Below are 13,376 nucleotides of genomic sequence, written 5' to 3' on the forward strand. Positions count from 1 at the left end.
CATCGTCGGAGGCATCTTCATCGCCATGCCCGCCTCCGAAGTGATGCGTGAGTAGATCATCCCTGGACTATGGGTCCATAGCAGTAGTTAGATGGTTGTCTTCTCCACCATGTGCTTCATGTATCGATCTTGTGAGCTGCCCTACAAGATCAAGATCATCTTTATGTAATCCTATATGTTTGGTTTGCTGGGATCCGATGAATATTGTATACTATGTTGAGATTAATTATATATTCATGTCATATGTTATTTGTGATATTGCATGCTCTCCGTTGCTAGTAGAAACTCTGGCCAAGTGGATACTTGTGACTCAAAGAGGGGGTATTTATGCTCGATAGTAGGTTCATGCCTCTAGTTTCCTGGGAGAGTGACTTTATAACGTCTAAGGTTGTAGAGGTGTTGTTGCTACTATGGATAACCCAACAATGTTTTATCCAAGACTAATTATATTGTTTATTTTACACACATTGCTTAATGCGATAGTCTGTTGCTTGCAACTTTATACTGAAAGGGGTGCTGACGCTAATCTGAAGGTGGATTATTAGTCATAGATGCCGTTGGATTACGTTCTATGTATTATATTGTAATGCCCAATACCAAATTATCATAGTAATCATCCTGTCATGTATGGTCGGTGTATAGCATCTCCCCCGGTTGGACAGTACCCAGAAATAAACAGAGCCACTAGCGGCCCCATTGTTTGATCTGCAAGCCACACGATTGCATTGTGCTTCCCCTCTTGGGCTATTTTGTTGGACCGTCAGCGCCCTCTTGTTCTTGCCCATACACGTACAGCTGGGCATGGGCAGCTCGGCCCGGACCGATCCGACCCGAAAATCCCGGGTCGGGCCGGGTCAGGCTTGCACATCGGGCCGGGTTAGGGCATAATTTTCGAGCCCGAACGTCGGGCCGGGCCGGGATCGGGCTTGCATAAAACACAGTTTAAGCCTAGTTCGGGCCGGGTTCGGGCCGGGCCGGGCCGGACTTTTGACAGTTCGAGCCGGGTTCGGGCCTAATTTGTAAGCCCGAAGGGCCCGAGCCCGGCCCGAGAAATGCCCAGGTGTACACGCAACGACTCGTTGACAGTGGCTGTGTGCTGGGACTGGGAGTGGGACCCATGGATATGCCCTAGCGTCCACCCCCTGCTCATCCCGTTTCTACCACCTGCCGCCCCCGCCCCCAAATTGCTCCAAGCGCCGCCGGTAGACGGAAAGACGGGATGGTTCGCTTTGGATCGGAGGATCGTGCAATGGGTAGTAATTATCTCCAGATCCTCATTTCTTTTCTCACGGTCGTTAATTGTATTCCCTTGTTTGTCTCTTCTTATCTCTCTGCAAATTTTAGGAGCGATCGATCGTCACGGAATACATGAGGTTGGCGGGCCTCTTCTTGTTGGGGGGGTTAATTTGCTCAACACGCGGACTGGCCTCTTCTATGATCAAGAGCTTCGCCACGTCCTCACCGATGAGCATCGGTTTCGAGCTTATCTGGAGTTTCGCGAGCAGGCCTTCAAAATCGCCGTGACTGAACTGATGTCTGGTGCCAAATCACCTGTACGTGTATATTGCATTGGATCAACCTCTCGTGTGCGGTGTCTTCGAAAAAATCTATACTTTTCATACTAATGTATAACACATCTTTCTTTTTTTGCATCGAATCTTTGCAGGCTGATTTGTTTCTCTCGATTGCCGATGATAGTGATACCTTCAATAGCGAGCTTGTCGAGTACATCTTGATGCGCTACACGAGGCATGATGGAACCTCCTCCATCTTGCAGCCATCTGTCACTGGGGATGATGGACATAATGGAACTGAGGTTGACAACACCTCGATAAGGCATTACTTGCCTAATGATATAATCAGACAAATCGAGAATGTAAGTGTTGCGGCAAATATATGTGTTTTTCCTACTATCAGCATGTTATTGTTGTTAACTAGAAAAAATACTGATGCAATCCAATAAATAGTGCATCTAAGAAATAATAAGTTAGATGCAACAACTCTAGCCAAAAGAGGAAATAATGTAGTCTAGTTCGGCCAATAAGCAATGGCCTATTTCTAATAGCGCGAATGATACTAGACTACTAGTTTTTGCCATGTTGCTAATCAGTTTAGGATATCTGTTATTCCCATTTCTGCCAGATCAACCCTGTTAAACTAAGTGCGAGATGTCAGATTCTTACTAGTGCTATTTTGGTAGAGTGCTTATAGCTACCAACTACTGTAAGGCGATATGATCCTCAGATTATGTTTCATTTGCGCATGATGGTTTGGTTAAGTCCAGTAATCTATTTTCTATTGTTATGTATGTGGAGAGTAGTGCAAGTAATGCTGAACCTGCAATGCTCAAATTTCCTCTCACAGTTGGAGCACCCTCTAAATTTTCATTTTCCAGAACCAAAAGTTGCTTTGTCAACAATTGTCGTCTATTCAGAGATACTTTGCATACCGGAAATTTCTTCTGAAGCTTGACTTTATTCAGGTGCTGGCCACTAACACCTTCTATGCTTCATTCAGTATACTACACTCTTGCATACTCAGTTTCTTCCTATTGCAGTCGAATAGTGATCCTGAAACTGTTCTAAAAAGGCTTAAATCTTCAACTATATGCCCGGGGCTTCCAGATCATGAGCTAAGGCGTTGCTTAGAGGTTTCAATTGCCATATGTTTTATTGAATAAGTACATCATTTTTTCATGTAATATAGCTTTTCCTTTTCTTTCAGGGCCATATTAATTTTTTGAAAGAATACGAGGATAAGAAATTGGACCCTGCGGCCAGCATATCTGAGGTTAGAATTGGCAACCTTTCTTTGACTGTGATATTAGATTTGTTATGTGCTAGGATTTATAGTCCGATTTCAGTTTGAAATCAGAAATTCTTACTCTTCATTTTTATTCTCGTTCGAATTCTACATGTATTGTCTATTTATTATCTCGTGAAGAAAAAAAAAACTGGGACACTTGAACATTATTAGGGCATAATATCTGTATCCTACAATCCTGCAACCCATTAATGCTAGACAAATCGGCTGCTCTATTCACACGATTCTTCCCCTATAAACAAATAGTTTGTAGGAGGTGAGATGAGAGTGGGTCAATATAACACGAAAAGAATAACACAATAATCTTATTTTGAGGAACACAGACAATGGAAAGATTGTAAAAAACAGCTGTATCCTGGGTTACATTTAGAAAACAGGCAAGAATGCCCTTGCTATCTATAAATGCCCAAAAGTCTTACAATGGAGCCGCACTGCGTTCCACCAGTTCACCATACAAAACAGACCTGATCCTGTGGTTACATGGCAAAGATACAGTGAAGCAGCAAGACCAACTTTTTCCTGGTCTAAATTGCTCGGAGTATTTAGCTCCATGAATCTGCAGCTTCACCATGCCTCTGGATGAAAAGGCATCTTCATGTGGATAAGAGCTTATTCAGTATGCAGATAGAGCTATTAACTGTTTGTGGGAACAGTAGCAACACATCCCTTTGCGCTGTATTGCATTTTTTCAGTGTCAAATTGTTGGACTGTAATCTGGGCGTGAGCACATAATGGCTTATTATGCTGTCTGTCCAGATAGTGCGTGCACCATTGAGCCACCCAAACCCCACACCTTCTCCCGCCTGGTGATAAAGCTTTTAGAAATGTGCTACTCCCTCCGGCCCCATTTACTTGTCGCAGACCATGCGGCTGATTGGCTTTGCTTTGCATGTGCTTAAAACGGATATGCGGAGTGTCAAGAGATATTTAAGTAAGTAATAATTATGTGCAGTTGTCATGGTTTTAAGCCTTTGTTATATCGTCGAGTCGATGTCACCCCTCCTGTACAAGCTGTCAGCCTTGATGATATGCAGGCACGCAGGGAGAGATGTAGAAGGAAATGCAGAGATGTGACAAGGAATATGATCCGTATCGTCATACTGACAAACATATGATGAACTTTTCCAGCAATGCAATTGCCTCGAATTATATTTCCAGCTTGCATGAAACGACTAAGCATGTGAGTAGGCATGGATGAAAATAAACAGTTGCATGCTTGCTACAGAAAAAGCTAGGCTACAAAAAGCAAATATTTTTCACTTGCCATAACAGTAGTTCATGAAAACATAATTATTATTAAGAGGTCTCTTCCTAATACTGTGCTTCTTGCTCATCAAAATAGTGTCCCTGCTTGATGTAAACCTTACAGCTTGTTACTCGTGGCATGGCTGTGGGGATTTGGATAGACGCAGGCTCTTGTGGCTCTGCTATAGCCTGTAGGGATTAGGTTGACATATGCTTAGATGGGAAGACAACTGGGTGAGAATAGATTGATTTTTTCTTATGAAATATATACTCCCTCCATCCGGAAATAACTGACTTCGATTTGTCTAGATTTGCATGTATCTAGACGTGTTTTAGTGTGTAGATACATGCGAATCTAGACAAATCCGAATCACTTGTTTCCGGACGGAAGAAGTATATGACATCCTTATATCAAGGACTCGCTCGGTGGCTTTTTGCAATACAAATTTGCTTAGTGCATTTCCCCAGGATAAGTAGCTTGTCGTCACACTGCAAGTCGGTGCCCATGTCTGACACCCTTTATTGTCCCCACAAAGATGATACTACCTCAGTTTCAACGAATAAGGCGTTCTTGTTTTTTGTGCTTTTTTTTTGACTAAGAATTGCTTCAAATATATAAAGATTGTTTGTATGAAATCAACATCATGTGAAAGTACTTCTCAATATGAATCTAACGATACTAATTACATATAATATAATCAAGGTTTTGTTGCTTATTTTTTATGGGTAAAGTTCGTCTTGAATTACGTGTGCGCCTTTTTCTTTGAAACGGAGGTAGTATGTGAAATGACCTAGTGCCACCTTATTCATACAGTTTAGGCTGCTGCTATGAACTTAAGTGATTCCCCACAGTGGATGATCTGGTGGGTTGTCTGCTGCATCAAGTATATTTGTTTATAGCTTAATTTAAACAATATCCCAAATGGTCTTCATTCTTTATCTTTGCATTGATTTTCTCTTATTTAGTGGGCCTCACCTTGCCTTAGACTCTCCTACCTTCACCTGTGGCACCTAATTACTTCAATGCTTGTACATCGAGACAATGTACTCTCCCTGTCCTTAACTTTATTTGTGCATCTCCCCATGTCAGAACGCAGCCTCCCCTCTCCCCGCACCTCCTTTAATTTTTTTCTCACATCCATCTGACCCTCCCTATACTATACACCCCGGCAGCCTGCCACGCTGAAAGCTGGAATACTCTTTCTGGAGACTATGCTAACCCCTGTACCGATGCCTGCTATATGCTCTTGAGCCTAACGTGGCATCCAGGGCACTTGTGCAAGTGGAAGGAAGGCCTTCCGAAGCATGTGCATACATGGGTGCTATATAAACGTTTGAGTGCTGACAATGGGTCACAGGCTTTCAGTTATTGTGGCAAGTGATGTGTTGTGTTTTTGTTAGACATAATTTCATAGTCAGGAATAAAAGAAATGTTCTAGCTTTCAGTTGGCATAACACATGGCATCTGCTGGCTTGACATGTCGTACCTTCCTTGTCTTCACTTCCACAGTATGAAAACATAGCTTTGAAGAAGATCCATTCAGAGTTGAGTTCAGAATTACAGGAGCATCTGGATCGCTATGATTGGGTAAGTTCCATGATTCTAAGTTTGCAGATTCCTTCTAACCCAGTTCCGTGTAGTCCCTGGAGCTCATGCTCACTGTCCTTTTGTAATTTGTAGATGCTTATGGAGCAGTACTATGACCGTATGAAATTAAGGAGTCTTGCAAGAGAATGTGCTACTCAAGCGCAAATGACTGGACATGTTCTTGTCGCAGAGGTAAGTGGTTAGTGGTGTTTTTGTTATCATTCTCTGCCATTTTGCTACCGGTCAACTATAGAAGCATAAAAGAGTGGATACATTTTCCTCTGCTATTTCACATAAATTACGTCATCATAAATGCATTTTATACAAATTAACGTTAATGCTGTTTTTCAAGGTCGATGTCACATTCCTTCTTTTCTCTTTGGATTTATGATAAGTACTCCCTCTGATCATAAATATAAGACGTTTTAGACATTTTAAAATGAACTAGATACACGCCAGTGAGAGTCAATCTACACACTAAAAATAGACTAGAGACATATTAAAATAGATGAATCTACAAAAGGCTTAAACATCTTATATTAGTAAACGGAGGGAGTATATTGGTTTGACTTGTGTTAAACTTACATTGTCTACGGGGTTTCAAGTTTGGATTTTCATCTGCATATCATACAACACCCTCTCATTTTTCTCCTTCACCGTAATGTACCCTGGGCAAGCTTTTTTGTGTCTGTAACTATCGTCTGGAAAGACATCTGTCTGCCTAAACAAATGAAGTTTCTGGTTTGTTATATGCAAATTTTCTATTGCAGGGTCTACCAATAAAAGCACATCTCAAGAAATATATGCTTTCCGCAAATCCAGAAGTTAAGAAGCTGCCTTCATTTAAACAAGCAGCGAAGCGGTCATTTGACAGCTACATGGGTCGAATAAAAGAGAAGTTCAGAAGCAGGGCTCCTCTTGGCAGGCCTATCGTTAAGTTGGCTCTCACCGGTTCGGGAAGGGATAAAAGCTTTTATGTTGTTGGGCACGCTGCAGGCGCCTCGGAACCCCTGGATAGGGGCAGGGGTCGATGGTTTATTTGTTTGTTGTTGTTTGTCTTGATGCTAGGGTCTATTAGAGGAAAGGGTTTCTGAGGTCTGATAGGGTCCTGATCCGGGTCGATAGACAGGGACGAGCTTGATCAGAAAAACGGTCTCAGAGGCTTGTTTTCGATGCTTTTTAGCATGGTGAGGAACTTTTACGTGGGTTGGTACCTTTCATGCACTTGCATGCTTTTTTGTATATAGACCCGCTTCACCCGTACACATGGGCGTACACAAGCGTGTACACACATGTTCTATCACACACACGTGTACACATGTGTTCTATTCCGCACACATGTGTACATGTGTTCTATACCGTGCACGGATAAGTATATATATATATAAAAATGGGATATATATATATATATATATATATATATATATATATATATAAATAATATCTTATCTATGCGTGCGTGCATGCGTACATGTGCATGATTTGTTATCTATCCATGCATGGATAGATATCAAACATGCGCGCGAGCAGTAATGCGCGCGAGGAGGGGCCCTCCTCCGTTGCCCACATGCCTGCGCGGAAAGCTCGAACAAGCTGGATTACTGAACAATGCACTGTAGGCCATTCCAGTTGCTTTTTGCGGGTACATTAGCAACGATCGCAATGGGCATGGGATCTAAGCGTTAACTTGGGTTATATTATATATATACTCCATGCTTCTCGCATGCTTGGAGTCTGCTCGTTGTATGTAATAGTAGTAGGCCTTGGCCGGCGTCAACTTGGGTACTTAAATTGTTTGTATGGAGCTATATAGAGATCTAAATTTAGCTAAATAGTGTATATTTTGGACATTTTTATGATATACATGCTTTATTTTTTCTCTTGCAATAATGGCCTCCAATGGCCCGTGTCCGTTTGGGTTAGGCTGGACAAAATTAGGGAAAACCTCCATCCTAGAAGGGGAACCCTATCCATCACTTATTAGCATGCTTTTATACAACATGCACGCATGTATCCTTGCTTTTCGGCTGGCCCATTAATTCCTCTCTTCCCTTAAGAGCATCTCCACCGGTAACCCCCAAATAGGCGCCGGCAGGGGCGCCGGCACCTCCGTTTGGGGGGCGCCAGCACTGCATCCTCTATTTGGGGGAGCGGTTCCCACACCGGCGCCCCCAAAACAGCGGCCCCGATAGATTTTTTTTTACAGAAACTACATATTATGCTTAAAGTTTCATTTTAATGTCATTCAAGATCGCGGAATGAATAATATTTTCGGGCAAATCCGAGACGCCTATTATTTGCCACATGACCACCACATGTCGACACAAAATGGCAAATGATAGAAGTGCAAAGAAAAGTGTGGCAAATTGTAAAATTCCCCGGATTCTGCTACCACTGAGCTGCAGTTTCGTTCGTCACTAACATGAGAAAGCATTTTACTTATTTTAGACGTAGAGAACAACTTAATGGGCCGGCCCAACAGAGGCGAGCGGAGGCGAGCCGCGCGTGCGCGCGTTATTCCCGCACGCACGCGGGCGGGGAATAGGGCAACCCTTCTCCGTCCTTCCCAAACCGGAAACAGGAGCTGCATCGCTAAATTACTGGGCCGCGGCCCGGGTGGCTATCGTTAGCGTGCGGAGCATATTAATGCACGCTAACGAGCGATAAATAGGTCTAGGAACATTGCGTGCTAATTTTCTGTTGGGCCGGCCCAGAACTAAATAAAGCAGCGGGTTGCGAAAACCCTATCCGCATTCTCCCCCGATAACCTTCTTCTCTAGGACTAGGAGCGACGCCGCCGCCCGGCTCTTCATCAGCAACCCCTACCGGCCCCCGCTATCCTAGCCGCCGACGCAAGCCGCGCTGCCACCTTCCTCAGCCGGCGCTGACCATGGTCGCTCATCGGCGAGCCCTCTCCGCTGCTGATCTCCGAAGGCCGTCTCCTCTTTTCTTTTGGGGAACCGAAGGCCCTCTCCTCGTCAAGCTTCCAGTTGCCGGCCATGTCCAAGAATCTTTCATTAGAGCGTCCGTGGAAAAAAGGTATATCGCCCCCTTCCCTTCATCGGGCCAAATGGTTCTGTTAAATTGGAAAATTGTCATGGTGCTCACGCTCTCTGGTATGCATCTAAGAGATGGAATTGTTTTGTATAGCCAATAATAGACTATTGCTCCATGTGTTGCTTCTGCCTGCATCCACAACTTCTGTAAAGATTGCTGTCACTTTCATGGGTAAAGAAGATCTAGGCCAAAATTTTATATACTTCATACTCCTTTTCCTTAATATAATATATTCCATTGGAATAGCCCTAGCCATTACTACTGCACTTCTATATTGTGCTATATGTTTCTCACTCTGGCGTCAACCATTCGAACTAGTAATTTTTCTACAATATAATTATTTTGCAGAGCATAGCTGACAACGCCGCTGTATTGTTCTGCTATTAACATCAACTTCTTATTTCTCACTGGCATGCCTGTTAACTATAGTTAATTTCCAAACTCATGCAGATGACGGCAACAATGAAGAACGGGTAGGAGTGCCCTGAGAAAACTTGTGACTTTTTTCCATCATGTTCTGGTTCTGATTGACAGTGCTGATCTCTCTCCGTACAGAAGTATGACCCCCAGTGTGGCATGACGAAAGACGAGTTCGAATGGCGATGTGCTCAGGTTGACAGGGTAAGCCAGCGTATGCCCCAGGCGTTTGAGAAGTTGGATTTCCAGTTGCAGGTTATGCGTCGTCACTTCCTGGATGATCCTGATGCCCTAAACACTTGGGATGAGTATGAAAACGATGTCCGTTATGCATATAGGCATAACCTCTTGCAGACCCTGTCGTCACCATTGTCAATCCCGGTTAGTATTCCACACATACACACACACACTTTACCTATTTCTGTTCAATTCCCGTGCTGGAGATGCTAGTGGTCTTGCTGATCAAACATTGTACTTACTGTATTAGTATTTAAGCAGCCCCTGTCCATCTGGTCATAGATTGGAGCAAAAAAAATGAGCAATGCATCACAAGGCGGAAAAACCTATTTGAAAAATCCAATCCATCCGAGATTCTCTGGCCGCCCGAACACTACACAGTCAATCGCTAAGAAGAGTAGACTCGACTATAAAGGAGGACGAATCGAGACCGCTTTCTGGTCTGCTTGGGAGAAAAAGTACTCAAGTTGTCGTAACTTATGCGGGTGCCAATCGACCTTTACAAATGCTGATAAAAGACTTCCATATCTAAGTTTAGCCCAGACGTAGCTGCCTTCTTTTTGGGCGTGAAGAAGTGTCAAACCAAAATACCCAATAAGCATAAGCATTAGCTCTCCCTGAAAAGGAGGTGATCCAGCCGCACCTTCCAGTACGGCTACCTTGTTACGACTTCACTCCAGTCGCAAGCCTAGCCTTAGGCATCCCCCTCCTTACGGTTAAGGGTAATGACTTCAAACCGAGAATATAGCTAATACTGGAGAACGCATTGATTGAAGCTTGACGGTTAACAGGGTTGGGTTTCGGAGGTGGGTACTTCGCGATCGGTGCCGCAGCCCTTGCGGTCGATAGCTACTTTAGAACAAAGGTTTCGCTTCCCTTGGCCCTCAGTTGGAACTAAGGTAGTGCAGAAGGTAGTCATGAAGTCGAACTAACTGATATTGGCACCACGCGAGGCACCTTCCTTTGATCTTGAGCTGATTTGTCTCCACGAACATATTGAAAAGCTTAGCAAAGAGACTCGTCGGTACCTTATTTCTTCTTAAGCTGTTCAACTATATCCTCCGAAGTGAAGTGATCCTTAGTGTTAACAACACATTAGTTGTACTGATGCATAACATTAATTATTGCTTACAAATATGGTTATAACCGTAGAGCTAGTATACGCTTTGTTTCACTATGTGTCTTCGTGAGCCAACCATGGGCAGAGTAATAAGAAACCATTAATTGAGTCTAAATATGCCATGCTACCACTAATCAAAGCATCCATCCAAAGAAATCAATCCAAATCATTCTATTCAGTGCAGGTGCTTGCTATGCATCATACAAAATTAAGTAATCTATTCTCTCTTTCCCACCTCTTGCTCTTACTTGTGTCACCAAATGCTGACTAACAACATGCTTGAATTATCTACGTTAATTGTGCTCTGTCATCGGGGATTTTGGTGACGAGGCACACCATATTGGGTGCCACCGGTTGATAGATAAATCAGACTCCAGCGAAGCAATCAAACTGCCGAACCAAGAAGTAGCTAATCTGGGACCAGATGCATTTCGTGTTTAGAAATGCATCAATCTGGCTAGTGAGATTAACGAGGCGACTTTATTTTTCTGTCCTCTTGAGGCAAATTCTGTAGCACACTAGCTAGCTAGTAGCACCGGTGATTTTCAACAGGCTGTTTGGATTGATGGTCCAACAGATTTCCTTTGCCTAGGTTTGGTGCAGGATGTAAAAATCCTTGAGTGGTAAAGTTGCCTAAAATTCTCAAAAAAAACATCCATGATGACTTCAACTTAGCTTTATTTATTTTTAATCCAGTTCACCAGGTCGAAGTATTGACCAGTACTTTTCTTGTTGATTTGCTTGGCTAGCATAAAGCATGTGTGCCGGTGCCGTAGGAGAAAGATTTCCTTAGGACCCCCTCTTGGAATAATGTTATGGATGGTGCAAATAGACATAAAAGCATGACCATCAACTGCAGTTGCATATATTAGTTTACTAGCCATAGTAGAACCCATAAATTCAGCCATTTGCATGCAAGTGTATGGGAGTCGTAACAATAACACAACTTATAGACGGAGTAGATGAAATGTGACTTTGCAACATCAATTAACCAGCTTTGCAAGAGCCTTGTATGTGGAGGTGTGGAATACTAGGAGTAGATTCAACAGGCACTGTGCATGGAACAAGGCTGCTTTCAATAGTGTGAAGCGTAGGACCACAAAATCAGCAGATTTTATTAGGGGCCTTAGGGGAATCATGAATTCTATCCATAGAAAGATATATTGAGCGAAGTTTCCTGTGGATGCGGACAAATAGTGAAACAGAGGGAGTAATTGATAGAAGAAGAGACCTGTAAGGTTTGCATTTTTTCTATTTTCCGCAAAACCCCTTGGTCGGAGCTCATTTAAGACCTTCAGATACCTTTGTGGTACATCGTTTGTCTGAAATTTACTGTTCGCAATCATGTCTAATTAGTTCCAGTTCTGTGCTGTCCGAAGTTACCTTGTTGAGATAGATCATTTAGTTCATAGTTGAAGTTTAATCTTATTTGTTCATTTTATTGTTGATTTTTTATGCTCTTATTAATGACCAGTGCTAAGTCTTTTCATGCATGAAGCATATTTTGTTTGAAACAGTCCTATTTTGAATTTCCTGCTCTGCCCTAGTATCTGCATGTGTGATTTGGGCAATAGTTCCCTACACTCATTTGCAGTTGTGCAATCCGTCAACTACATCTGTTATTAGATGACCTGTAAGGTCACCCATGATCGAGTGCTACCTACTGCAATGTTTTGTAATCGACTGAGTTATATTTTGGATCATCCATTTGCAACATTGTGGGAGCTCACACTATCGTCAAATAAATTTTACTTTGTTTGACATGACTGATTTTTTTTGTAGCCATATTGATGTGTACATGCATTGACAATATTTTGAGTGTTGCTTTCAGAACTCTGATTTGTACGAGCAGCTAATGAAGAGAAAGGCGCAGTCCAAGACCTTTGTCGGCAAGATATCTGGAGGATTAGACAAGTTCAAAGAGGCAGCAACAAGGAACAAGAGGTTGGTTGGGGCTGGGGTAATATTTGCCGGTGCTGCTGCTGTATTTGCTCTTGGACTTGCTGTTGGACACGCTACACTACGTGAAGTCAAACAGCAGACAAATGAAGCCTAGCTAGCAACAGTTGGATCATGGACTTGCTATCTACAAAGCAAAACTGTTCCTATTCAATATTATGTTGGAACAGTTCCTATTCAATATTATGTTGGAACAGTTCCTATTCAATATTATGTTGGAACATTTCGTAGTTAATACCTGGGTGTGTAAGATGCTTCTAATATATAAAGCTCCGTATTAAACTTGGCATCTCCCTTATAGAGAGGTTGAAAGGCCACTATCTTTTGAAGGATTGACCTTGGAGAGAGAGCTCGTACGTGAATACAACACGTGTCTCTGTATCTATTATACCTGACTCGGAAATGTGCTCCGTATTAAGAACTAGGAAGTGGGGCGCAGCGACACGCGCCGGGAGGATGTGCTTAAATATTTGTTTGGTTGGAGCAGTGAGAATACAAGAGAGAATGTAAGGGCGCGTTTGGTAGCTTGCATGGGATTCCTGCACCATTGTGCCAGCAGAGATGAGCTTGCCATGAAACGTGTTACGAATGTGCCATGAAACGCAGGTTGTTTGGTATCCTGGCGGCCTTTTATGCACCGGAGAAGGAAACCATGCACCATCGTTTGGTTGTCTATTTCTAGCTCAAGTTGCACGCAGAAAACAGAAATCAACTGTTTGGTTGCTCAAATCACAGTTCTATATCCTTACCACAATTCAAATAGGGTGAGATTACCATGCCATAGCATGTTACATACGATCAGACACCACTCAGAGGAACAAGATCCTCATGATCACCACGATGAGGAAGGCGATGATGTAATCTTTGACCCGACTGGGACGTACCATCGATGGTGCTCCTTGTAGACCATGTACTTTCTCCGGTGATAGC

The 13,376-nt window shown here is 43.0% G+C and overlaps 2 protein-coding genes across 4 annotated transcripts; both read left to right on the top strand.

Annotated features, from left to right (window-relative positions):
- The first annotated feature begins 1,087 nt into the window (after window positions 1-1,087).
- LOC127333656 (uncharacterized) lies at window positions 1,088-6,919 on the top strand. Its single transcript, XM_051360046.2, has 9 exons — window positions 1,088-1,253; window positions 1,345-1,553; window positions 1,667-1,876; window positions 2,396-2,482; window positions 2,558-2,650; window positions 2,725-2,790; window positions 5,579-5,656; window positions 5,750-5,848; window positions 6,427-6,919. The coding sequence occupies exons 1-9, from the start codon at window positions 1,220-1,222 to the stop codon at window positions 6,748-6,750; spliced, it is 1,200 nt and encodes a 399-aa protein (XP_051216006.2). The 5' UTR covers window positions 1,088-1,219; the 3' UTR covers window positions 6,751-6,919.
- A 1,110-nt stretch (window positions 6,920-8,029) lies between these two features.
- LOC139836041 (uncharacterized) lies at window positions 8,030-12,849 on the top strand. Of its 3 annotated transcripts, XM_071826191.1 has the most exons (6): window positions 8,030-8,695; window positions 8,807-8,884; window positions 9,164-9,186; window positions 9,269-9,511; window positions 12,319-12,588; window positions 12,643-12,849. In XM_071826191.1, exons 1-5 carry the CDS (start codon window positions 8,656-8,658, stop codon window positions 12,541-12,543), a joined length of 609 nt encoding a protein of 202 aa, XP_071682292.1. In that variant the 5' UTR covers window positions 8,030-8,655; the 3' UTR covers window positions 12,544-12,588; window positions 12,643-12,849. The 3 variants fall into 3 exon arrangements, with proteins under 3 accessions (XP_071682292.1, XP_071682291.1, XP_071682294.1); XM_071826190.1 differs by having other exon boundaries at window positions 8,031-8,695; window positions 12,319-12,735; XM_071826193.1 differs by lacking the exon at window positions 8,807-8,884 and having other exon boundaries at window positions 8,033-8,695; window positions 12,319-12,735.
- The last annotated feature ends 527 nt before the right edge of the window (window positions 12,850-13,376 follow it).

This window comes from Lolium perenne, chromosome 2, assembly GCF_019359855.2.
Source record: "Lolium perenne isolate Kyuss_39 chromosome 2, Kyuss_2.0, whole genome shotgun sequence".
NCBI classification, from domain to species: domain Eukaryota; kingdom Viridiplantae; phylum Streptophyta; class Magnoliopsida; order Poales; family Poaceae; genus Lolium; species Lolium perenne.